The sequence below is a fragment of the Pongo abelii genome, chromosome 4 (assembly GCF_028885655.2).
Source record: "Pongo abelii isolate AG06213 chromosome 4, NHGRI_mPonAbe1-v2.0_pri, whole genome shotgun sequence".
Classification (NCBI taxonomy): domain Eukaryota; kingdom Metazoa; phylum Chordata; class Mammalia; order Primates; family Hominidae; genus Pongo; species Pongo abelii.
The window spans coordinates 131,664,936-131,690,960 of NC_071989.2; the positions used below are offsets into that span (position 1 = coordinate 131,664,936).

A 26,025-nucleotide genomic window follows, 5' to 3' on the forward strand; every position below is an offset into this window, starting at 1 on the left:
AGGCTGAGGTGGGAGGATCATTTGAGGCCAGGAGTTCAAGACCAGCCTGAGCAGCATAGTGAAACCCTGTCTCTACAAAAAATTTAAAAATTAGCTGGGTGTGGTGGCACATGCCTATAATCCCAGCTACTCAGGAGGCTGAGGCAGAAGGATCAATTGACTCTCGGAGCTTGAGGCTACAGTGAGCTATGATCATGCCAAGGCACTCCAGCCTGGGCAACAAAGACAGACCTGTCTCTTAGGGGAAAAAGTGGGGAGGGGAATACTCTGATAAAAATTGTACTGTTATAAACCATATTATCTATTTTTATAAGTATTAATTCATTTCAGCTACTATAGAACAACATAATGTCAAGAAAAGTAGACCTGTAAAACCAAGTTGATGGCAGAGGAGGGGAAAAAAAAGGGAAGTGGACTTGAGAAGGACAGTGGAATAACAGCTAGTTTTGTGTTGAGCTGCTGTTGGGAAGAAGGCAATCTACCATGAGCCCTGAGCATCCCTGCACATTCTTGCAGAGTATGGCAAGACTGCAAGGCCCAGACCACTCTTTTACTCAGCCCATTTCCCAGGGTTGTTTAAGCAGCTTGAGAGATAAGGTAATGTGTCTTCCTGGACAAAGACTAGGCCTGCTTACTGCTTACAATAAAAGTGGCAGGTTCCCCAAATTCAGTTTCCTCAGCTGTGATAAAACCCACTATGTGCAGGGCAACCACCTGGGCCCCTCTGTGTAGTCCCCATGGGACCTGGGGTAAGGGCAACTGAAGGAAATATACCAATATTCATGTTCTTGCTCTGCTACTAAGGGTAATAAATTCTTTTGTTTCTGATCCAAGAACCTGTGTCTTCTGCTAGCATCCATGATAGTAACAGCTTAATTTATTAGTTTATAAACAAGATAAAATAAAATAGAACCCAAAACTCTATAGGCATTAAGTATTAGTGGCAGAAAGTATTCCTGACATTATAAGTTTCTCCAAAAAGTAAATCGTTCAAAATTTAAAAATCCTTCTATGTCAGTCCTTACAATGCCACACAGTACAATGGAAAACAATGTTAACTGATGGCCATTCTCCTAAATCCTGAGATTTATTCTCTTACAATCAAGATCATAAAAATCTATTTTTTCTAAATTAAAGTTCTCTTTCTAGTATGAAAGAAAACATGTTTTGAACTCATTTTTCAAAAGTTAAAAAAAAAAAAGTCTACTTGCAAGTCTTTTTAATACCTGAAAGGTAAATGTTTTACATGTTTTCAAATTATTCATAAGTCACCAATCTCATGGAAAGTCTCACCTGTTCCAACTGGGTGGCAAATGCTATGGTTACTGACAAAATAAAAGAGTCAGTACAATATTCTGCTGGTCCAATCTGATGGTAGCCTCCCTCTTCATTCAGCACAGCCACAATGTCCCTGGGGTCAAGTCCAGCCAGGATGGCAGGTACTTTACAGAGAAAAACACGATTAAACTACATTGTAGTTTGTCATAAACCATTATAAGATTTCAAAAACTGATTATATTTTGTAATTTGCTTGGTAATTTTCATGAATACAGTTAATATCTAATAAGGGTTCCTTTACTCTCTTAACTACTCACCAAAGAAACCTTACTTAACCAGCATTGTCTTTCTGTATATAAAAGTAAAATTCTGAAGTAACATTTTTAAAACCTTAAGGTAATAAACCACATAGAAAAGGCATCTAACATAGGTTTTACAGTGAATCTAAACTGGAAAGTAAACAAGCTAGATATGGCTAAGAAGAAAAGGGTAGCTGAACAGGGAATGGGGGAGTTAAAAAAAGAGTGTTCTAGACAGAAGGGACAGTATGTACAAAAACACAGAAGGAAGAGAAAGCATGTGTGAGAAAACTGACACAGGCATAGGGTGCCAGATCCAGAGTGAGAACCAACATAGAGGGAGGTGGGGCTGGATAAGCAGAGGCCATATCATACAGTCTTTCTGTATGCTATCCAGAAACATTTTTGGATAGTTTTCTAAGAATAAGAGAAAATCATGAAACTAGTTTTGAGAAGAAAATAGGCTTTAGTATGAGGAGACTGAAGAGGGACAGGGTTTTTCAAATTGATTTAAAAAACAAAAAACATACACAACTAAAATAATTGATAATATCCAATGTTGAGGAGAATGCAAGAAAGTGAATGCTCTCAATGTTGGCAGGTATACGCTAGAATAACCTATTAGAGGGTGATGTATCAGGGCCTATCAAAATTTTACATGTGCATACCCTATAAACAAGCAATCCTTCTTCTAGGAGTTAATCCAAAAGAGTTGTGCTTACAGTAGCAGTGGCTGAAAACAGTATAATAATTAAGAGCACAGATATCTAAGTCACATAGACCAAGGTTCCAATCCCAGTTCTGTCCTTCACTTGTTGCCCAGGGAACCCATACCCAATCTCTTTTAGTCGCTTATTTTTTTTTTTCTAAAAGGCTTTTATACAGTTGTTTAAAGATCAAATTAAATAATGAAAGCAAAGCATTTAGCACAGCCTCTGACCCATTAAGCACTTTAATAAAGGTAGCCATTATATAATAAGGCCAATAGAGCTTAAAAGTTAAAATAACTATGACATGTTCTCACTGACAGGGCAGGGAGTTACAAATAGGGTGAAGGTGAAAACTAGAATAAATCTTGCAGTGTTGGAATGGAGTTGAAGGTGTCAATCTAAATTAACAATATATACATTGAAGCGTCTATATACATATATGTAGAGCAGCATCAATTCAGATATCATATATATACATATATATACACATATATACATATATATGGCTTTTTTTTTTTTTTTTTGCAGAGCTAGCTGAGGTTTTATTTTGGACCAAAAAAAAAAAAAAAGCAACTGAATTGTTTTGTAGCTGGAGGCATGGGCACGCGGGGGGGTCCCCAGGTAGTAAACTCCCCCGCAGGTGGATTCGGCCTAGCGCTGAGCCTCAGGTGGGTCTCCTGTTCCCAGGGCTACCCTGCATAGCAGCCTCCCTCCCAGGCTCTGGGGCAGCGCAGTAGGGGTAGGCTGGGAGGGGCTGCCACAGCTGTTCACTTGGGCAGGACGTCAGAGGACTCGGACACCAGCTTCCCATCACGTGTCTCGATCTTCTTCACAACCACGGCCCTGGAAGAGCTGGTGCGGCTGAAGGAGCTGGAGCCCGCACCAGAGCCAAAGCTGGAGCCCAGGCCGTAGCTGAGGCCGGGGCTTGTGAGGCCCCCATAGGCCGCGCTCAGACCACCTGCATAGCCGCTGGTGGTCTTCGTATGAATACTCATGTTCTGCATCCCAGACTCCAGCCGGCTCTCCTCGCCCTCCAGCAGCTTCCTGTAGGTGGCAATCTCGATGTCCAGGGCCAGCTTGACGTTCATCAGCTCTGGTACTCACGCAGCTGCCACGCCACGTCCTGCTTGGCCCGCTGCAGGGCGGCCTCCAGCTCGACAACTTGGCGTTAGCAACCTTAATGGCCAGCTCTCCGCACTGCTCGGCATCTGCAATGGCGGCCTCCAGGAAAGCCCTCTGGCCTTTGAGGCCCTCAGTCTCAGCCTGGAGCCGGCTGATGTTCCGGTTCATCTCGGAGATCTCGGTCTTTGTGCGCCGCAGGTCATCCCCGTGCTTCCCAGTCAGGCTCTGCAGCTCCTCACACTTGATCTGGTACGTGCTCTCAGCCTCAGCCCGGCTGCGGTTGGCGATCTCCTCCTACTGTGCCTTGACCTCAGCGATGATGCTGTCCATGTCCAGGGAGCGACTGTTGTCCATGGACAGCACCACAGATGTGTCTGAGATCCGGGACTGCAGCTGCCGGATCTCCTCTTCATACAGGTGCCTGAGGAAGTTGATCTCATCAGTCAGCCCTTCCAGGCAAGACTCCAGCTCTACCTTGTTCATGTAAGCTTCATCCACATCCTTCTTGATGAGGACAAATTCATTCTCCACCTCTGTACGCTTATTGATCTCATCCTCATACTTGTTCTTGAAGTCCTCCACCAGCCCCTGCATGTTGCCAAGCTCCACCTCCAGCTTCAGTTTCTCCTGGCCCAGAGTCTCCAGCTGCCGCCTAAGGTTGTTGATGTAGCTCTTGAACATGTTGTCCATGTTGCTCCCGGCCGTCTTCTGCTGCTGCAGGAAGCTCCACTTGGTCTCCAGCATCTTGTTCTGCTGCTCCAGGAACCATATGCATATCTTGTCTATGAAGGAGGCAAACTTGTTGTTGAGGGTCTTGATCTGCTCCTTCTCCTGGGTGCGCACAGCCTGGATGTTGGGGTCCACCTCCAGGACAAGGGGGCTCAGCAGGCTCTGGTTGACCGTGACTGCGGTGATGCCTCCCATGCCGCTGGCCCCACCATAGCCGCCGCCCAGGCCACCCCGAAAGCTGCTGCTGCCCACTCGGGAGAAGCTTGAGGAGCTGATGCGGGCACCGGGCCCACTTGTGTAGGAGCGGCTGCTGAACGCCCGGGGGCCAGAGGTGGACACCTTGTAGGACTTCTGGGTCACCTGATGGACACGGTGGAGGCAGGAGGGCCGAACCAGGCGGAGATCCTAGAAGGAGCGGAGAAGCTGCTTCTTGGTCTGTTTTTTGTTTTTTATTGAGACAGAGTCTTGCTCTGTCACCCAGGCTGCAGTGGATCTCGGCTCACTGCAACCTCCGCCCCCACCGGGTTCAAGCAATTCTGCTGCCTCCGCCTCCTGAGTAGCTGGGATTACAGGCTTGTGCCGCCAAGCCAGGCTAATTTTTTGTATTTTTAGTAGAGAAGGGGTTTCACCATGTTGGCCAGGCCAGTCTCAAACTCCTGGCCTCAAGTGATCCACCTGCCTCAGCCTCCCAAAATGCTGGAACAGGCGTGAGCCACCGCACCTGGCCCTGTTCAATGTATATTGATAAATATAACCAAAATGGTGTATATGTGCTATGGTTTCAATGTGTCCCCTTCAAAACTCAGGTGTTGAAACTTAATGGCCAATGTGATGGTATTAGGAGATATGGTGTTAAACAGGTGATTAGGTCATGAGAGCTCCTCCCTAATGAATGAGATCAGGTACCCTTATAAAAGGGCTTGGTGGAGAGTTCCTCTCTTGCCCTTCAGCCTTCCAATATGTGAAGATGTAGGACAAAGTCCCTCACCAGATGCCAGTGCCTCGATCTTGAACTTCCCAGCCTCCAGCACTGCGAGAAATAAATTTGTTCTTTATAAATTACCCAGTCTGTAGTATTCTATTATAGCAGCACAAAACAGGTAAGACCATATGTATATATACAAATGTGTGTATGTATTATACGTGTGTGTACACATATATGCACAAACTCCCTCACTTTGTCTACTGAAAGGGCCTGGGAGCAGTGACACCTCGATATGAGCTAACATACCTAGCACCTAGATCTTGGCTTCTAAAAATCATTCTTTACCAAAAGGAAGCAGGGGTCCTTAGAGAAATGGCTGAATCCAGAGCTGAGACAGAGTAAGCACAAGATGAGCTTGGAACATCTTGCTGTGCCTGAAAATATTTGTTGATAAGTTCAAAGAATCATGGAGACATTCAAAAGGAAACAAAAGTAACTTAAAAGGGCTGCCCAAATCTGGGACAAATAATTAAGGGTAGTTAAAAAGAGAAAACTGTAAATTCAGACTGATATAAATAAACAAATTGAAGGTCTAATGAGAAATTGAATATATTCATAATTTCACAATTCTGCCCCACAAAACAGTTATTAATTACAAAGTTAAAAAGAGCAAGTTTACAGTTGAGAACACTAACACACAACACTTTAATCAAGTAATCAAAGTTAGCATCAGAAACAGGACAAATCAAAATTGTGCACCACCTGATAAGATGCAATGGGAAGAATGTGGCATCTCTTCGATGATATTTCTGCCAAAGATGCATAAGCTAAATCTAAAATCAGACAAACTCAAGTCATGAAACAATCTACAAATTAACTGGCCTGCAATCTTCAAAATTTCAAGGTCATGGAAAGATCAAGGAACTATTTCAGAATACACAGATACAACAATTCAACGTAACATCTAATTCTAAACTAAATCCTTTTCCTATAAAGGAAATTATTGGGAAAAGACAATTGGTAAAACAAAACTCAAATGAAATTAGGGGTAGTAATGTATCAATGTTTCATTAATGTAATAAGGTTACATGTGTTAATATATTGATGTAAATTTCCCAGTTCTGATGGATATACCACGGTTATGAAGGAGAATGCTCTAATAAATACTCCAAATATTCAGGTGCATTAGGTAGTAAATTCCTCTCAAATAGTGCAGGGAAAAATATTCTTCATAACATACTTCCAACTTTCGGGGAAGACTGAGATTATTTCACAACGAAAACAAATTCTTAAAATTTTTTTTCACTGAGGGAAAAAATAATAAAGGCTCTAGAATCTGACTTCCAAGTTCACATCCTGACTTCACTACTTACAGTGTATGCCATTTTGGCAAACACATCGCTGAAATTCAATTTAACCATCTCTTGGGTTTATGGTGCCTAGAGGTCATCCAAAAGAAGATGTCCAGGAGGCAAGTGATATTTGGGTCCAAAGGCCTAAGTGGGGGTCTTCGGCACAGAAGAGTATGATTGTATGACTGATGCCTGGTAAATAAATAGTATTGCATTGGAAGAGTGTATACAGAATGAGAAGAAATTTCTTTAATATATAAAGGTTGGGAAGAGAACGAAAAGGCCAAAAGGAAGTTAAGAAGTACTGGTAAGAGAAGAAGCTGAGGAAAAGTTATTGTTAAAATACTGAATTATAATATCTTCTCAATTCAAAAGGTAATTCTCAATTCAGGATTAAACTTTTAGGACAAGACAACTATTTATAAATTCACTGAACTAAGAATATACGTGCCAACACAAACACCGCTATTAACGTTAGTTTTCCACATAAGTCTAGGACATTCCATGCAACATGACTGAAGCATAGTAGAATACCAATTGTATGATTTCAATTTCACTATTTGTTTCTCTCACTTCCAGAAGACACCTTCTTCCTCTACAGAAAAAGTTTACACAAGAGATGTAATCACAAAATATTAGAGTAGGAAAGAACTTTAGAGACTATCTCATCCAACTCCATCATTTTACCTAAAAGAAAACAGGGACTGTAAAACATTGAAGAAGAAATATGCAGTCTGGCACATAGAGCTTAGAAATCTTCACTTAGCCCTAATAGCAAATAAAAAGCTGAACGAACTAAAAATTAACAACTCTCCATAGATCTGTCAGAAAAGTGAGGTCTCAGGAAAACTGCTGCTCCCCAAAACTAAGGAAACAGACAGGGAACAGAAAGAGCCAATGCATTAAGTAGGAAAACCTGAACTGGGATGAATTGCTAGTAGCTTGTTGTGAACCAGCCTGAGAGATAAAAACTCCAGGGGGACCCAGTCACAAGGGAGCCCCACACTTTTGTGACTTTTACCTCCAGGAGCTCTACCAGGTCCTCGCAGTGAATATCAGAGAAAAGTTCCCTCATTCTTCTGGCATAGGGAGGAGAAAAGAAACCATTCTGAAACACACCAGACAATTCTGTTCTTGTTAACAAGGGCTGCCCTCAGAGAAACTATTTGCCAGAGCCTAACCTGTTGAGGTTCTATCAGAGCCTAACTGACCAGGGAGAAGAGAAATACCCAACTCCAGCTGCCTCTGTTCTTCCATGCAAGGGAAGGGAATACACAACTCCAGCCCCTCCAGACACTCTGCCCCATCCAAGGGGAGAAAAAACTGAGAAGCAATGAAGTTCAGACCCAAGGGGCACAGGCTCAGTAAAAGACTGAGACCTAACCATAAGGCTATAGAATGCTTCCCCTTCCCGACTCCTGACCACTACATTACTAAGGCCTCTTTACAGCAGTTCCTTTTGCCCTATACATCATGTCCGGCTTACAACAAAAAATTGCAAGGCATACTAAAAGGAAAAAAAAAAAACACAGTTTGAAGAGACTAAACAAGCATCAGAACTAAAGTCAGATATGGCAGGAATGTTGTAATTATCAAAACAGAAAAAATTTTTAACTATGATTAATATGCCTTATAAAGCTTTAATGAAAAAAGTAGACAGCATACAAGAACAGAGAGATAATGGGAACAGAAAGATGGTAAAGCGTAAGAAAGAATAAAAAATAAATGCTAGAGACAAAAATACTAAAACAGGAATGAATGACTATAAGAATTGGTTCATTAGTAGGTGGGACACAGGCTGAGGAAAGAGTCTCTGAGCTTAGTATGACAATAGGAATTTCCAAAACTGGAACATCAAGAGAAAAAAGACTGGGGGAAAAAAAAAACCACAGAACAGAACAGAACAGAACATCACATCTCAGAACTGTGAGATAACTAAAAATGGTGTAATAAACACAGACTGGGAATACCAGAAGAAAAAAGAGAGAAAGGAACAGAAGAAATATTTGAAGCAATAATTACTGAGAATTTCCCCCAATTAATGTCACACACCAAACCACAGATTCAGAAAGTTCAGAGAACACCAAGCAGGATAAATGCCAAAAAAAAAAAAAACTTGCTGCTAGGCATCCCATATTAAAACATCAGAAAATCAAAGCTAAAGAAAAAATATTGAAACAAGCCAAATGAGAAAAAAAATCTTACCGCTAAGGGACCAAAGATAAGAATTACATCCAATTTCTCAGAAGCCATGCAAGCAAGAAGGGTAGAGTGAAGTATTTACAATGTTGAGGAAAAAAAAAAAAAAACATCACCCTGGAATTCTGTGCCCAGTGAAATTATCCTTCAAAAGTGAAGGAGAAATAAAAACTCTCAGACAAATAAAAATTGAGGACATTTGTTGCCAGTAGACCTGTGTGCAAGAAATATTAAAAAGTTCTTCACAGACAAGAAAAATGGCATGGGTAAGAAGCTCAGATCTACACAAAGAAATGAACAACATCAGAGAATAAATGAAAGTAAAATAAAAACTTTTATTTTTTATTCTTAATTGATCTAACAGATAAAAGGTTCTTCAATTATTATGTGTGTGTGTGCACGCATGCGTGTGTGTATGTCAATGTATAACTGAAATGAAAGCAATGATACAAGGGACAAGAAGGAGGGATTAGTAATATTTTATTTTAAAATACCTAAAACAACCTGTGAAGCAGTATAGTGTTATTTGAAGCTGGACCTTCAAAGTAAAAGCAGTATACTGTTATTTGAAATTTGTAAATGTATAGTGCAAACTCTAGGGCAACCATTAAAAAAGTAAAACAAAAACAAAAACAAAAAAGTATAACTGATAAGCAAGAAAGAGAAAATAAAATTAAATTAAAACCACAAATGTGGGAAAAGAGTTACAGACAAAAACAGGAATAAGAAACAAGAGAAACAAATATAAAACACTAACAAATAAGGTTATTCATGCAACTATATTAATAATCACCTTGAACATCAATAGTTTAAATGCACCAGTTAAAAAATATTGTCAGAGTGGATCAAAAAACAAGATCCAACTATATGTTATCTACAAGAAACCCACTTTAAATATAAAAACAAATATAGATTAAAAGCTATACTAATCCAAAGAAAATGGTAGTAGTTATATTAATTTCAGACAGAACAGACTTCAGACCAAAGAAAGTTAACAGGGAAAGGAGGAATATTACATGATGATAAAGGAGTCAATTCTGCAAAAAGACAAAATAATTTTTAATGTGAATGCACCTAACAGTATCAAAATACATGCAGCAAAAACTAACAGAACTGCAAGGAGAAATAGTTGAATCCAACTTGGAGACTTTAACACACACTATCAAAAATGGACAGATCCAGCAGGCAGAAAATCTTTGACATAACTGAACTCAACGTTATCAATCAACTGGATGCAATGGATATCTATAGACCACTTCAAACAACAGCAGCAGAATACACATTCTTCTCAAGCTTACATAGAAAGTTCACCAAGACAGAGCAATTCTGGGCCATAAAACACACCTTAACAAATTTAAGAACAGAATCGTGTCTGCTGTCAGGCTACATAAACTAGAAATCAGTAACAGACATAGCTGAAAAATCCCAAAATACTTTGAGATTAAACAATATACTTCTAAATAACACATGGGTTAAAAAAATATCTCAAGAGAAATTTAAAATATCTTGAACTAAATGAAAATGAAAACACAACAAAAATTGTGAGATGCAATTTTTATTTGTCTGAGAATTTTTATTTCTCCTTCACTTTTGAAGGATAATTTCGCTGGGCACAGAAATTGTGACATGCAATGAAAGCAGTGCTTAGAGGAAGATTTATAGCATTAAATGCATATGTTTGTTAGAAGAGAAGATCTAAAATCAAACATCTAAGCTTCCACCTTAGGAAACCAGAAAAGAAGAGCAAATTAGGTCCAAGTAAGCAGAAGATAATAATAAAAATTAGAGCAAATCAATAGAACTGAAGACAGGAAATCAATAGAGAAAAATTAACAAAATCAAAAGCTGGTTCTCTGAAAAGATAAATAAAATCAATAAGCCTCTAGCCAGGCTCAATAAGAAAAAAAAAAAGAAAGGATACAAATTACTAATATCAGAAATGAAAGATGGGATCACTACAGAGCCTACGGGTATTAAAATAATAATAAAGGAATACTATGAAGATGTCTAGGCCCACAAATTTGATAATCTAGATGAAATAGACCAATTCCTTGAAAGACACAATATGCCAAAACTCATACAAGAGTAAATAGACAATCTGAATAGGCCTATTATCTATTAAAGAAATTGAGTCAATAATTGATAACCTTCCCAAACAGAAAGTACCAGGTCTAGAGATCACTGGTGAATTCCACCAAACATTTAAGGAAGAAATTATACCAATTCTCTATAATCTCTTTCAGAAGACAGAAACATAGAGAATACTTCCTAACTCATTCTTTGAGGCCAGCATCATCCTAATACCAAAATCAAAGACATTACAATAAAGAAAAGAAAACAAACAAAAAATACAGACCAATATCTCTCATGAACACAAATGCAAAAATCTTCAACAAAATATTAGCAAATCAAATCCATCAGTGTATAAAAAGAATTATAGGACGGGCATGGTGGCTCACACCTGTAATTCCAGCACTTTGTGAGGCTGAGGTGGGAGGATCACTTGAGCCCAGGAGTTCGAGACCAGTCTTGGCAACATAGGGAGATTCCATCTCTACAAAAGGTTTTTAGAAAGAAAAATAATTATACACCATGATCAAGTGGGATTTATTGCAGGTATGCAAGGCTGGTTCAACATTCAAAAATCAATTAATGTAATCCATCACATCAACAGCCTAATGAAGAAAAAAAATCACATAATCTCATCAACAGATGCAGAAAAAGTATTTGACAAAATCCATTATCTATTAATGATAAAAACTCTCAATAAACCAGAATTAGAAGGAAACTTCCTCAACTTAATAAAGAATATATAAAAACCTACAGCTAACATTATATTTATTGGTGAAAAACCTGAAGCATTCAAGATCAGGTACAAGACAAGGATGTCCCTTCTCACCACTCCTTTTCAACATCATACTTAGAGCTTTACTAATGCAAAAGAAAAGGAAATAAAGAGTATACAGATTAGGAAAGAAGAAATATAATTTATCAGGTACAAGACAAGGATGTCCCTTCTCACCACTCCTTTTCAACATCATACTTAGAGCCTTACTAATGCAAAAGAAAAGGAAATAAAGAGTATACAGATGAGGAAAGAAGAAATATAACTGTCTTTGTTCACAGAGGACATGATTACATAAAAAATCTGTGGAAAGAATCAACAACAAAAAGAATTTTAAAAAAGGCCAGGTGTCATGGCTCATGCCTGTAATCCCAGCACTTTGGGAGGCCAAGGCAGGCAGATCACCTGAGGTCAGTAGTTTGAGACCAGCCTGGCCAATGTAGTGAAACCCTCTCTCTACTAAAATACAAAAATTAGCCAGGCATGGTGGCATACACCTGTAGTCCCAGCTACTCAGGAGGCTGAGGCAGGAGAATCGCTTGAACCCGGGAGTCGGGGCTGCGGTAAGCCAAGATCGCACCACTGCACTCCTGCCTGGGTGACAGAGTGAGATCCTGTCTCAAAAAACAAAACAAGCAAAAAAAAAACAAAAACAAAAACAAAACCCCCCCCCACACACACACACAAAGTGATTATAGCAAGGTTACAAGATACAAAGTTAATACACAAGTCAACAGCTTTCTTATATGCCAGCAATGAACAAATAAAATTTACATGAACACCCTCAAAAATAAAGAACTCGGATATAAATCTAACAAAATATGTAAGATCTATATGAAGAAAACCATAAAACTCTGATAAAAGAAATCACAGAACTAAATAAATGGAGATAGTGCATGTTCACAGATAGAAGACTCAATATTGTCAAGATGTCAGTTCTTCCTAACTTGATCTACAGATTCAATACAATCCCAATAAAAATCCCAGCAAATTATTTTGCAGATACTGACAAATTCTTAAGTTTATATGGAGAAGCAAAAGAACCAGAACAGCCAATTCAATATTGAAGAAAAAGAATAGTCAGAGGACTGACACTGACTTCAAGTCTTACTTGAAGCTACAGTAATCAAGACAGTGTTGCATTGACAAACAAATAGACAAATAGATCAATGGAACATAATAAAGAGACCAGAAATAGACTCACATAAGTCAACTGATCTTTGACAAAGGAGGAAAGGCAATGCAATGGAGCAAAGAAAGTCTTTTCAACAAATGGTGCTGGAACAACTGGACATCTACATGCAAAAAGTGAGTCTAGACAGACATAGACCTTACAACCTTTCCAAAAATTAACTCAGAATGGATTACAGACCTAAATGTAAACTGCAAAACTATAAAAGTCCTAGAAGATAACAAACGAGAAACCTAGATGGCCTTGGGTGGTGGCAACAACTTTTCAGATACAGCTACAAAGGCATAATCCATGAATGCAACAACTCATAAGCTGGATGTCATTAGAATTTAAAACTTCTGCTCTGGGAAAGACAATGTCAAGAGGATAAGAAGATAAGCCACATACTGGGAAAACATATGTGTAAAATACATATCTGATAAAGAACTATTATCCAAAATATACAAAGAACTCTTAAAATTCAACGAGAAAATGAACAACTCAATTTAAAAATGGGCCAAAGCCCTGAGCAGACACCTCAAAGAAGACACACACATGGTAGGTAAGCATATGCAAACATGCTCAACATCCTATGTCATTGAGGAATTGCAAATTAAAACAACAATGAAATACTATGATATACCTAGTAGAATGGCCAAAATCCAAAACACTAACACCACCAAATTCTGGTAAGAATATGGAGCAACAGAAATTCTCATTCATTGCTGGTGGGAATGCCAAATAGCACAGCCACTTTGGAAGGTGGTGTGGATATTTCTTACAGAACTAAACATACTCTTACTACATGATCCAACGACTGCAATCCTGGATATTTACCCAAATGAACTGAAAACTTCTGTCCACATAAGAATCTGCACACAGATGTTTACAGCAGTTTACAGTAGCTTTATTTATAATTGCCAAAAGGTAGAAGCGACCAAGATGTCCCTTAGGAGCTGAGTGAAAAAATAAACTGTGATACATCCAGACAATTGACTATAGGCACTCAAAAGAAATGAGCTATCAAGCCATGCAAAGACATGAAGTAACTTACATGCACTTATGACTAAGGGAAAGAAACCAATCTGGAAAAGGCTACATACTATATTATTCCAACTATATGACATTCAGGAAAAGGCAAAACTATGGAGACAGTAAAAAAGATCAATAGTTGCCAAGGGGATGGGAGGAGGGAGGAATGAATAGGTGGAGCACAGATGATTTTTAGGGTGGTGAAACTATTCTGTATGATACTACAATAGTGGATACTACAAGTCATTTACATTTGTTAAAACCCATAGAATGTCCAACACCAACAGAGAAACCTAATGTAAACTATGGACCTTGGGTGACACTGATATGAATGATGTGATATATTCATGCATTGTAGTATCACCACTCTGGTGTGGCATGTTGATAGCAAGAGAGGTTGCAAGTATGTGGGGACAGGGAGTATATAGGAGAACTCTCATTTCTCTCTGCTCAATTTTACTGTGAAACTAAAACTGCTCTAAAAAATAAAGTTTATTAATTAAAAAAGAAAAAATATAAAGGTTTTGTTAACCTACAGTTGAGTTAATAAACAGAGAACAGCATGACCATGTTGGGCTTTCCTGTACTCATCCTAGGAAGAAAATTGTCCTAAGTAGCAAATTTTTAAAACTATACGAAACTGTGCTTTGTTCTATTACATACCAAATAAAGAAAAAATTTTCCTATTTCTAAGATTTGCAAACAAGAGCTAAGAGCAACAAGTCCTGCATGTGTAACAATGTCACAATATTTGTCTGATGAACAGTTTACACCCTGCATACATGTCCCTATAACACTCCCCCTTCCTAAAGCTCTAGTCCAAAGATGGAACTTCTCAGAGAATGTTTTTAGAGATGATGCACAAACCTTTTCCATCTCGAGGGGGAGCCCCCTTTGCTTTAAAGCTATCCACTGGTGCCTTTGTATCGGTTTCCAAAGCAATACTTATCTGTATCTCAGACTTGAATTTGGTGTATTTATTACTCAGCAACTGGTACCATTTTGGTGCCTAGAGAATAATAAAATAACAAAACACCTAATAGTTAAAAAGGGAAAAAACATATTGGGAAATGCTATACAGTTCTAAATAAATTTATTGTAGCTTTTCAGTACTTCATCCTCTATTAACAATTTTTTCTCACATTTTTCTCAAAACAAATTATTTCTGCTTAAGAAGCCATCAACTGAATTTCCCTCTAGAAAAACTACATAGAAATTTAAATTGTTTTCTTTGCTTGTCTTCCTATACTTCAAGAGGCAAAATATTAAAAGGAAGAAAGCATAATATATTTCTTTCTACCTTTCGTCTTACACCCCCAATCTCACTTCATCCCTTAAACAACAAAAAACTACCAGTTTTCTAATTCCCTAACCTCTAACTTCTCACGTTTTTAAATTATACCTTTTCTTTCTGCCATAGACCTACTTCGTTCTGCTTATATCAATAAGCATAGGAAAATCTTGGATGGATGGCTCATGCCTGTAATCCCAACACTTTGGAAAGCCAAGGTGGGCAGATCACTTGGGTCCAGGAGTTCAAGACCAGCCTGGGCAACATGGTGAAACCCCGTCCGTCTCTACTAAAAATACAAAAAATTAGCTAGGCATGGTGGTGCATGCCTGTAATCCCAGCTACCTGGGAGGCTGAGATGGGAGGATTGCTTGAGCCCAATAAATCAAAGCTGCAATGAACCATGATCGCGCCACTGCACTCCAGCCTGAGCAACAGGAGTGAGGCCTTGTCACAAAAATAATAATAATAATAATAATAAATAAATAAGAAAAAGAAAAAAGAAAATCTTATTAGTGTTAATAAAAAGCATTAACAAAATACTAAAGTCAAGGCCTAACGGAAGAGTGGTGGATTATGAACCAGGTACTTGACTGATAGTGAAACAAAAGCCTTCTTACAGAATGAAGTATCCTAAATTATTTGAATATCCCCACTAGACCAACCTCAGAAATTCTAGTACTCAAGACAGCCTGAAAAATATCATGCCTACATATATTATTAAGGCAGGAACCACCGATCAGTGGGAATACCATTTCAATACTTGGAAACAGCATTTTTTATTCTGATAATTTGTTATATAAAGATATAGTAGATGGTGCTTATATTGTCTTTGTTATATAAAGACATAATAAATGGTGCCTATACTGCTATTTTATATTCAAATCATGTTTGATAAGTAAAATAGAATTAAGTAGGCCATAGGTTTAAAAATCAACAACCTAATTTTTTAAAGATAAAAATGCATAATACAGTTTGTTGATGTATTTCTTATAACAAATATGTTATAATTTTGAATATAAGCCTGAAAGAAAGATTTCCAGCTACTCAGAGAACTGATGACTTTTTCTGTTATATAACTCAGAAAAATAAATCTGGATTTTTTTCTGTTTATATTTATTTACAGAGAATCAATTTATTTTGAACTTCAAATATTGTACTATCCAATTACAAATATTTATGCTGACAAACAGGAGAGAATAAGCAATACAGCATTTAGTTTAAATAACTGAGCCATTTCTCCCTAACTTTGATTACAAATACGTTGACAAACTGTCCTAAAGGACAAGGGGACAAGGAATGCCAAGAGTATTCAGAGGCATGACCTCATCCCTCAGATACCCTCCTAACAGGATTTACCTTCTCTGCAACTAAACTGACTGCAGAAGTGTCTTCTAGACACTTCCACGTTACATGAGAGAAAGTGGTTAAGAGAAACATCGAGAGCCCAATCAAAGCCCAGGGTCTAAAACTAAAGAAGGAAAAACCTTTTCAGGATAAGATCTAGGGGCAGAGAAGCAATGAGTACCAAGGATGGGGGGAAAACAAGTCCTCTTTTAAAGCATTTTTAAATTCCAGTTTCTTTTAATTCCAACCTTGGGCTAGGCTGACTGATCATATGCAAATATCATTGCTATCAGCAGCAAAAATGTTAGTAAGAGATAAATTTTTCTTCACAGAATCCCAATTTAAGATTCAAATCAAGAATGGCATTTTAAATAAAAGAGAAGATACTATTTTAATTGTTTAACTTTTTTTCCCCCTTAAGAAAATTATGACCCAAGACAATCAGAAAAATTGCAAGGGAGATTTCTAAAGTCAGTCACATACAAAAAGGTCAGAAGATACTTAAAGCGCTAAGCAGCGGCCGGGCGCAGTGGCTCACGCCTGTAATCCCAGCACTCTGAGAGGCCAAGGCGGGCGGATCACGAGGTCAGGAGATCGAGACCATCCTGGCTAACACGGTGAAACCCCGTCTCTATTAAAAATTCAAAAAAAAAATCAGCCAGGCGTGGTGGCAGGTGTCTGTAGTCCCAGCTACTCGGGAGGCTGAGGCGGAAGAATGGCATGAACCCGGGAGTCAGAGCTTGCAGTGAGCCGAGATCGCGCCACTACACTCCAGCCTAGGCAACAGAGCAAGACTCCATCTCAAAAAAAAAAAAAAAAAGCCCTAAGCAGCACCATGTTAAATAATAAAAGTCACCATCACAGGAATCAGGATGATGATTCTGAGTTCTTTTTCTTGGGAGTAGGGGGGCAGAGAGGTACTGGTTAGATAACATCAACTGTGTTTCAATAAGTTCACTTGCTCTGACTGCTATGCAAGGAATGCAAGGAGCAGGAAGCAGGGAGGCTATTATGATAGCCAAGGTAAGAAACAATAGCAGCTGAGTTTGGGGTGGCAGCAGTGAAAAGCAGAATAGCAGACAGATCAGGAGGGAAAAACCCCAACTGGAACAGGTAGTTATGGAGGAAGGAAAAGGAAAAATGCCAAGGAAGACTTCTGTATTTCTAACTTGTATAACTGAAAGGGGAATGGTGACAATTCACTGAAGCAGGAAACATTAGAAAAGAATGAACCACCTTTAAAAGGAAAGCTCAGGGGAGAGGCATATTAAGCTTCCGGTAACAGCAACTTGGATACAAGCCAGTTCAGAGATGTCTTTTTGAGAAAGACAGTTCTTGGTCAAGGAAATGATTAAAATGTTGAGATTTTCTAAATCTAATTCATAAACTAAAACATAAGAACTGCCATATTGGCTGCGTGCAGTGGCTCACGCCTGTAATCCCAGCACTTTGGGAGGCCGAGGCAGGCAGATCACTTGAGGTGAGGAGTTTGAAACCAGCCTGGCCAACATAGCAAAACCCCATCACTAAAAATACAAAAATCAGCCAGGCGTGGTGGTGAGTGCCTGTAATCCCAGCTACTCAGGAGGCTGAGGCAGGGAGAATTGCTTGAACTTGGGAAGTGGAGGTTGCAGTGAGCCAAGATTGTGCTATTGCACTCCAGCCTGGGTAACAGAGACTCCGTCTCAAAAAAAAAAAAAGAACTGCCATATTGGCTCAAGCCTATGATTGATCAGGTCTAGTATTTCATGTTCTTTTCATCGATCTGTTATCTACTGAAAATAATCAACTGTCTAACATAATCATTAGCAAAACATCAAAAGGGCAATACCTGCTTTGTTTCTTGAGCGGTTCTTAAATCCAGAACGATGTAACCTATGGTTTCCTTCGCTGAAGTTATAGGATCCAAGGCAAAACATTGGAGTTTGATAGGAGTACGCTGTAGCCTATAACAAAACGTGATAAATAAAATGGTTTTTGCTTAACAAACTTTCTATTGGCCTTGAAAATATTGCCTATTATCAAGATACTTACAATTTTGTTGGATAAAACTATAACTGTTTTATACTGTCTAAAAAACTCTTCAACAGGCAAGAACTAGGCCAGGCGCAATGGCTCACGCCTGTAATCCCAGCACTTTGGGAGTCCGAGGAGGGCAGATCACGAGGTCAGGAAATCGAGACCATCCTGACCAACATGGTGAAACCCCATCTCTACTAAAAAAAAAAAAAAAACTAGCTGGGTGTGGTGCCATGCGCCTGTAATCCCAGATACTCAGGAAGCTGAGGCAGAGGAATCACGTGAACCTGGGAGGCGGAGGTTGCAGTGAGCCGAGATCGCGCCACTGCACTCCAGCCTGGGTGACAGAGCAAGACTCCATCTCAAAAATAAAAAAATAAATAAAAAAAATAAACAGGTTATTAATTATATCTACTAACCTCTACACCAACTAAATATTATACAAAACATGTCAACATATTTTACATTCTTTCATCTAAGAAGCCATCATGTAGGTCAATGTTTCTCAAGCTTCTGTAATGTGTAAAACTTTCTGAAAGTAAAAAATTATCATGAATTTTCAGAACCTATTTTATTTTTCTTATACTGTAACATACATAAAATTACAAATACAAATACATGCTTATAGCTCTTTTGTAGCTAAAAAACAAACAGGAATTAAATATAAAATAAATTTAAATTTAAATTAATAATATAACACATAACTATGTTCTGAAAGAATGATACTGGCTTGTTTAGCATGGGCTCTGTTTTAGTTCGGAACCCCTAAACTGGCTCATGCATTAAGCTGAATAGATTTTGCCACTGCTTTTATCTAGTGGAGTTATTATAGAACTGCACTTAGCACAAAATCATCACTTATAAATTCAATTTATCCGTATTTTCTCAGCCTACAACAATCAGAGTGGTACTAACCTGGCATTAACAAAATGGAAGCCCTAACAGCTTATAGCAGGACTCCATTACAGACACCACTGAAAGGAAATCCAACACTGATATTCTCCAAGAATGCAATACTTCTTCAAATAAATCCATGGACTACTCTAGCAATAGAGGCAAATAGATTTTTCCTTGCTTTCCTTTTTTTTAACTTTCCATTTTGATTTAATTTAGTACTGAGAACAAGCAAGTATTAAAGTGATAACATGTTTTCCAGAAGAAAATATATTTTTAATCCTTTAATACAGTATTGCTTTTATTGTTGTTGCCTGCTTCTAGTCAGAGTTCACAAAAAATATATACTATAACTTTAAGTCTATTTTATATACTAATAAAGTGGTTTTGTTTAAAATCAAATGTAAATTAATTAGAAAGAAACCTTGATAGAATTACTTTCATAACTTTTCACTGGATACCCCTCTATATATCCTTGGCAAGCCAGGTAAATATACAATAAGTAAATTAACAGAAATTACAAGGAATTCCAACCATATTTAATAATGAGTAGGTATCATCAAGTTATTTCTAGAATATCTACTGTCTCACACATTAGGAAAAAAAAAACCCAAACAGCTCAGTGTAAGTGTAGTGTAAAAGCTTAGGCTCTAGAGCTGAATTGGCTGGGCTCTACCACTACTAAGCTAACAGACTTAAAGCAAGTTACTAATACTTAACATCTCAGGCCTCAGTTTCCTCATCTATAATATGGGGGAAATAAACCAACTTCATAGTGTTGTTCTGATGTTTAACTGTTATTGTTGCAAAGTACTTTAAAAATTTCCTGTCACATTAAAAAAACACTCAATAACTATAATTATTAAATGTAATGACAGATACAAAATTTATAGGTTGAACATTCCTAATTTGAAATGCTCCAAATTCTAAAACTTTGAGTGCTGACATAATGCCACAAACGGAAAATTCCACACACAAGCATTTAACATACTTCATTTTATGAAAATTTATTTAAAATATTATATAAAACTACCTTTGACTATGTGTATAATGTAAAACATAAATAAATTTGATGTTTAGACTTGGGTCCCATCCCCGAGGTATCTTACTTTGATTATGCAGATATTCCAAAAATCCAAAATTCTTCTGGTCCCAAGTATTAAATACTCAACCTGTATTTATTTATAACAGCCTGAAAAATAAGAAACCAATAAAGAAGCTACTTTAAAATGAAAATGATAATCACCTGTGCTGATGAAGCGCTTTCCTGTCAATTTCCCAAGCTAACTCAGTAGCAAATTCTGGCTGGTCAGTGTGGTCCACAGGATCAGTAGCCAACTGTTCTCCATCAAACTTTGCTTCCACTACAAGCATATGCTTTGGACGTTTGGGGAAGTGCCGACCTGGAGAAACAGAATATATAGATTAATCAAAAGTGTACAAAAATCAAACAGGATCATTTACCATGTGTTTTTTTGTTTGGTTTTTTTTTTTTTTGAGATGGAGTCTTACTCTGTTGCTCAGCTGGAGTTCAGTAGCGCAATCTTGGCTCACTGCAACCTCCGCCTCCCAGGTTCACGCGATTCTCCTACCTCAGCCTCCCGAGTAGCTGGGATTACAGGTGCACACCACCAAACCCAGCTAATTTTTGTATTTTTAGTAGAGACAGGGTTTTGCCATGTTGGATCTCCTGACTTCAGGTGATCTACCCGCCTCGGCCTCTCAAAGTGCTGGGATTACAGGCATGAGCCACCACGCCCAGTCTAGCATGTTTTTTTTTTAAACTAAAGATCTGTTAAGTGTGGTTGACATGCATTCCATAAGCTACCTCACTAATGCAGGCTCACATATACGCTCACTTCCATAATTCATAAGAAACATGAATCAAATGGAAAGCTATAATTTATAAATGTGTGCTTCTCAAACATTAGTGTGCACATGAATCACCTAGGGACCCTGTTAAAATGTAGATTTTGACTCAGTAGATTTAGGATGGGCCTAAGATTCCGCATTTCTAACAAGATCCAAGTTGATGTGAATGCTGCTGTCCTTGGTCCACACTTTGAGTAGGAATGATCTCAACAACATCTGGAATTAAACACTTAATGTGATTACACGAATTTTAGATACTACTATAGCAGTACTTAATAGAGAACAGTCATCTGAAGAGCTGGGAAATAAATTAGTAAAAACAAATTTGCCTGCAGCTTAATTTTTCTGTTAACTCAGTTAAGAATACTTTCCTGGTGAAACCCCGTCTCTACTAAAAATGCAAAAAATTAGCTGGGTGTGGTGGCATGCGCCTGTAGTCCCAGCTACTCAGAAGGCTGAGGCAGGGGAACAGCTTGAACCCGGGAGGCAGAGGTGGCAGTGAGCACTGCACTCCAGCCTGGGCAACAGAGCAAGACTCCGTCTCAAAAAACAAAAAACAAAAAAAAAAAAAACAGAATACTTTCCAAATTAGCTAAAGAAAAATAGCCACATGGATTCCTTCATTCTATTCTCAAGGACAACATTGTACACTATCAAGAAATATTCAAATATTCTATCTACACATCACTTTTCATTTGTACTGCCAAACCCCATTTCATCAATGTTTATTGAAGACATATTCAGAGTCAGGTATTTTATCAGATGGTGGAGTACAAAATGAGTAAAATAGAGTACTTGCTCTAAAAAAACTGAGGGTCTAGTTAAGAGAAACAAACCAAAAAAAAACTGAAAACAGGAAGCTAAAGAACATCAACGAAGAAGCACTAAGAATCTTGCACTGAGTCAACTAGTCCTCTTGTTTATGAATCTGTTAAGGTGGATCTTAGTGAGGGGAATTTTATTCACTGATTAATAAAGAAATCCCTGCTGCTACTCACCCTGGCACAAGCTACTTGTGGGGGAAGTGTAGGAATTAAGCTGTTAAAAAGACCTTGACTGCTAACCTCGTGAGTTTAAGCCTGAGGCTCTCATTGAAACTCTGTATTACGAGTATTAACACACATCGCACAGCTCTCCCAGTTAGCATTAACAGAGGCCCCTCTCAGGACCTCATTTTCTGCTGCTCCAAAAGATACCTAGCTTCCCCAAATGAATGTCATATATGTCAAAGAACCTACATTTTCCGTATTATTATAACTAACAGCTTCCAACAAGCTTGAGAACAGAGGATGTGAAGTGGAACAAACAGGTGCCTGCCTTGCTGCAGACAGTGATACGGAGAGAACAGAAATGGTCTTTTTCATCCTTGGAATCTAGTACATAGCCCAAATTTTGTTCATGGTAAAAGCTTAACCATTTTCTTTTAAATAAAGGGCATTTCTAAAAGTGTAGTCAAGAAATTGCAAGTAACTCTTAAGGACTGTAGTCCCCCGAGTCCTCCACCAAGCCGAAGGGATGGGAATACATGAGGGGAAATGAGACTGAAAAGGTAGGCAAGAGGTCTACCACAAAGGGCCATGTATGCCATTCTAAGAAATACAGACATTATTATCCTTTAGGACACTGAAGGACTTTAAGAAAATCAGATTTGCATTTCAGAAAGATTATCCCCAGGGAGTAATGGAGGAAGTCTAGATGTTTCTGGAAAGGAAGAAAACATTCAAGAATCAGACTATTGAAAAGATTATTACAATAAGTTAGGTGGATAATGAGGGCCCCTTACCAAGGCACTCACAATGTAAACTCATTCATTCAAAAACTTATATGTAGAATCTATTATTATTCAGAAAATAAAATCAATTATACTTGGTGACCATTTGGAAGTTAGAAATGGAGAGTGAATCCAGGCTGAGGACGACTCCTTGGTTCTTGGCTTGAGGCAACAGCATGGTTATGATGAATGGAAATACAGTACAAACAAGAGAGAAGAATAGTTTGGAGGGAGGACCACATGCTAGTTTTGGGTATGTTTGTGGAAACAACCTAACTGACACCCTTGACTCCAGGTTCTCTTCCTTGCACACTGCTACTAAACTGAACTCAAGAAAAGCATTCTATTTAGGAATACATGCTGCCAACCTATTTCTTGGAACATTAATTCTAAACTGGCTTTCAAGATCCTCCGAGGCCTATTCGCTCCAGTTGTACAAGCTCGTTTCTTACCATGACATTTCTAAATATTCACCTTCCTCTACCCTGGTCATCTTGCTGATCTTTTCAATGTTTCACCCACCATGCTCACCTCGGCACAAATTACTTGGTTGGGAATCAAGCTGGTCGGAAAGACCTTGCCTGCTAACCTTTTGAGCTTAAGCCTGAGGCTCTCACTTGAAACTGTATTATGAGTATTAACACACATCGGACAGCTCTCCCAATTAGCACTAACAGGCCTCTCTCAGGACCTCATTTTCTGCTGCTCTAAAACTAGCTTCCCCAAATGAATTGCATTTATGTCCTGGGTTGTCAGATTGGCCTGGGTTGTCCATAGAATTCTATTGTCACATATCTAAAGCTCACTTATTATTTAAAGAACTTCAGCCATCCCACCCATCCTACCCTCAAACCTATATTTGCAGTCCATATCACATATTTTAAATATTATACCCCAACATATTGTGTCCTGGGATCTCCCCACGTGGACAGACCTCCACATCCTTGGAGGGAAAGGAGATACTTGTTTCCTCATAGCATGGTCAGTTTTAAGTCTAAAAACTGTTGTTAACCAAATTTTAAGGTTTTTTCAGTGCTATGTTTTTAAACAATAAGTCAACTAACAGTTAATAGTGCTCCAAATCTTTATGGCTTCTGGTCAGTCTCTTGTTCCAAAATTCAAAGATTAGGATTACAATGTTTCTTTTGCTCCCATCCCACACACAGTGCCAGGCCTTTATAAAACACTCTCCCATGGGGGAAAAATGCAGCCAGGCTTCTGCTCTGGCTCAAAATGACTCCTTCTTAACATATTATTCGTAAAGTGTCCTCAATTCACCTGTTATCTCCTATGCCCTCCACTTTCTTGCAAATCTGTTCTCCAACCACACTGAATTTAAGCAATATTTACTGAGTGAATTTAATTAAGCAAGGCAAAACGTGTCTTGCTTTTCCATGCTTTAAGTGCTCTCTGCTCTTCCCTTTGCCTGGAACGCCCTTCCTTTTTTCATCTGACAAATTCCTAATCATCTGTAGGACCCCAAAAAATGCCACCTCCTCTAGTGAACCTTCCGCAGTTTCCTCAGACAGAGGTGGTCATTCATCAGGGTCTTCCACATCCTGATGAATTATTTGCTGACACACTCTCCTTGCTACATCCTTAGCTTTTTAGAATCAGGACTGTTTTATTCTCACATTCCCAGCACAGTGTCTGACACTCAATGAGTCCCAACAAACCAATGTCATTCATCGAAAACACACTTTTTAAGGAATGTATAATATACGCTCTTAAGAACTGTAGTCCCGAGTCCTCCAGCAAGACGTGTAAAGGGAATTGCCTCCGCAACACTTCTGGAATCGCAGGAAGCCTGTATTCAAGTCAAAGCTCTTATAAGTGCTATTATTGGGAACCGCTGATCAGAACGCGCTTCTCAGGACCACGTTCAGCTCATATATAAAAGCCATCGACGTGCTGCTTTGGATGAAAATCGTTTTCTCTAGATTCTCTGGGGCTACGGCTAGTCACGCTAAATATCACTTATCCCAAATAGCGCTCATATCCCTGGAGAGATTTTTAAATCAACTGCCTAACAGACCTCACACTACGTACAACTTTGAACAACTCTGTGGGGACCACAAAAGCGCAGATGACAGGGTTCTTAAGGTTAACAAGGCCTCGGTCCCACACTAATCTTTTAAAACTCGGGAGGCAGCAGTTGCAAAAGCAAGCCTCAGGCCGCTCACCTTCTAGGATGGACACGACGATGAGCAGTTGGTCGGATTTGGAGACCATGGTTGCGGTGGGCGGTCCGGGGGCGAAGGCGGCTTGGGGGAAGTGAGGTCCAGGTGAGTCGCGGGTAATCCGGGACCCCCGGCGGGACCCCCACTGCCCGCCCCCGGTCCCTGATGCCCGGACCCCGCTCCGCAGCCAGGTCCCACCGCCGTCTGCTGCAGCGCGCCCGGCTCGTCTGCCTCGGGCCGCCAGCCCAGACCCTAATTCTGCCCCGACTCAAGGAAAAAGCCACGCTGCAGCCCGGCCAGTCTGCAAGCAGAGACGAGCCCGCCGCACGAGGACCTTTTGCCGCCTGCGTAGCCGCTTTTCAAACGCCCGGGCGGCCGCGGCGGCCGCCGCCGCGCCCAGCTTCCACCTAGCAACCAGGCCCGCAGGCCCAGTGCCCAGGGGAGGTTGGAGGACAAAGGGTGATAGAGACAGAGCAGTCAAGGCTAGAACGCCCGTCAGCGAGCTTCGCCTCCCGCCCTTTTACGCTCTGTTCCGGAGCCCTAAGGAGGACGCCTTCATTACCTCACAGCGCCCTCTGCTAGCCGGACGGGAAGAGGCGGGCGACTTGGTGTGGGACCAGCCGCGCAAGCGCACTACTGCTGTAAACGCTTCCTGAAGCTGCGTAGCCTCTAAGGAGCTTCAGTGTAGCGTATTACCTGCTTTATGCCTCAGCCACAACCTGAGAGTTCTATTAGTGGGAATTAAACAAAAAAACCTAGCTTAGTTGAGGTACCCAGTGTCAGCACTGCTTAAAAAATTAAATCACAGAAAAATAATGACTTAAATCTAAACTCTAAAGTCCCTAAATCGTGCTCACGCGGCACCTCAAATTTCCGACCTTTGAAAACAAGTAGCTTCAATACGGTAATTACTGTACTTGTTGAAGCTGACGTAAACTCCCCGAGAATTTCCTGTCCCTTAGAAATTCCCCCTAAAACAAAAACACTGT

General features: G+C 39.4%; 1 protein-coding gene and 1 pseudogene across 2 annotated transcripts in view; both read right to left on the reverse strand.

The window, feature by feature from the left end:
* The window catches only part of CEP120 (centrosomal protein 120), a 78,906-nt gene extending 53,263 nt beyond the window's left edge, over positions 1–25,643 (reverse strand). The window contains exons 1-6 of one of the 2 annotated variants that reach the window (XM_054555880.2): positions 25,040–25,606; positions 20,460–20,616; positions 18,132–18,246; positions 14,530–14,671; positions 11,076–11,168; positions 1,294–1,442 (exon numbers count right to left, since the gene is read on the reverse strand). In XM_054555880.2, coding sequence (XP_054411855.2) covers positions 1,294–1,442; positions 11,076–11,168; positions 14,530–14,671; positions 18,132–18,246; positions 20,460–20,616; positions 25,040–25,088 — 705 coding nt within the window. In that variant the 5' untranslated portion in view covers positions 25,089–25,606. Of the gene's footprint in view, positions 1–1,293; positions 1,443–11,075; positions 11,169–14,529; positions 14,672–18,131; positions 18,247–20,459; positions 20,617–25,039 lie in introns of both variants that reach the window. The other variant, XM_009241000.4, reaches the window with a different exon arrangement.
* Positions 2,420–11,069, reverse strand: LOC129059521 (keratin, type II cytoskeletal 8-like; annotated as a pseudogene).
* Positions 25,644–26,025: the final 382 nt, after the last annotated feature.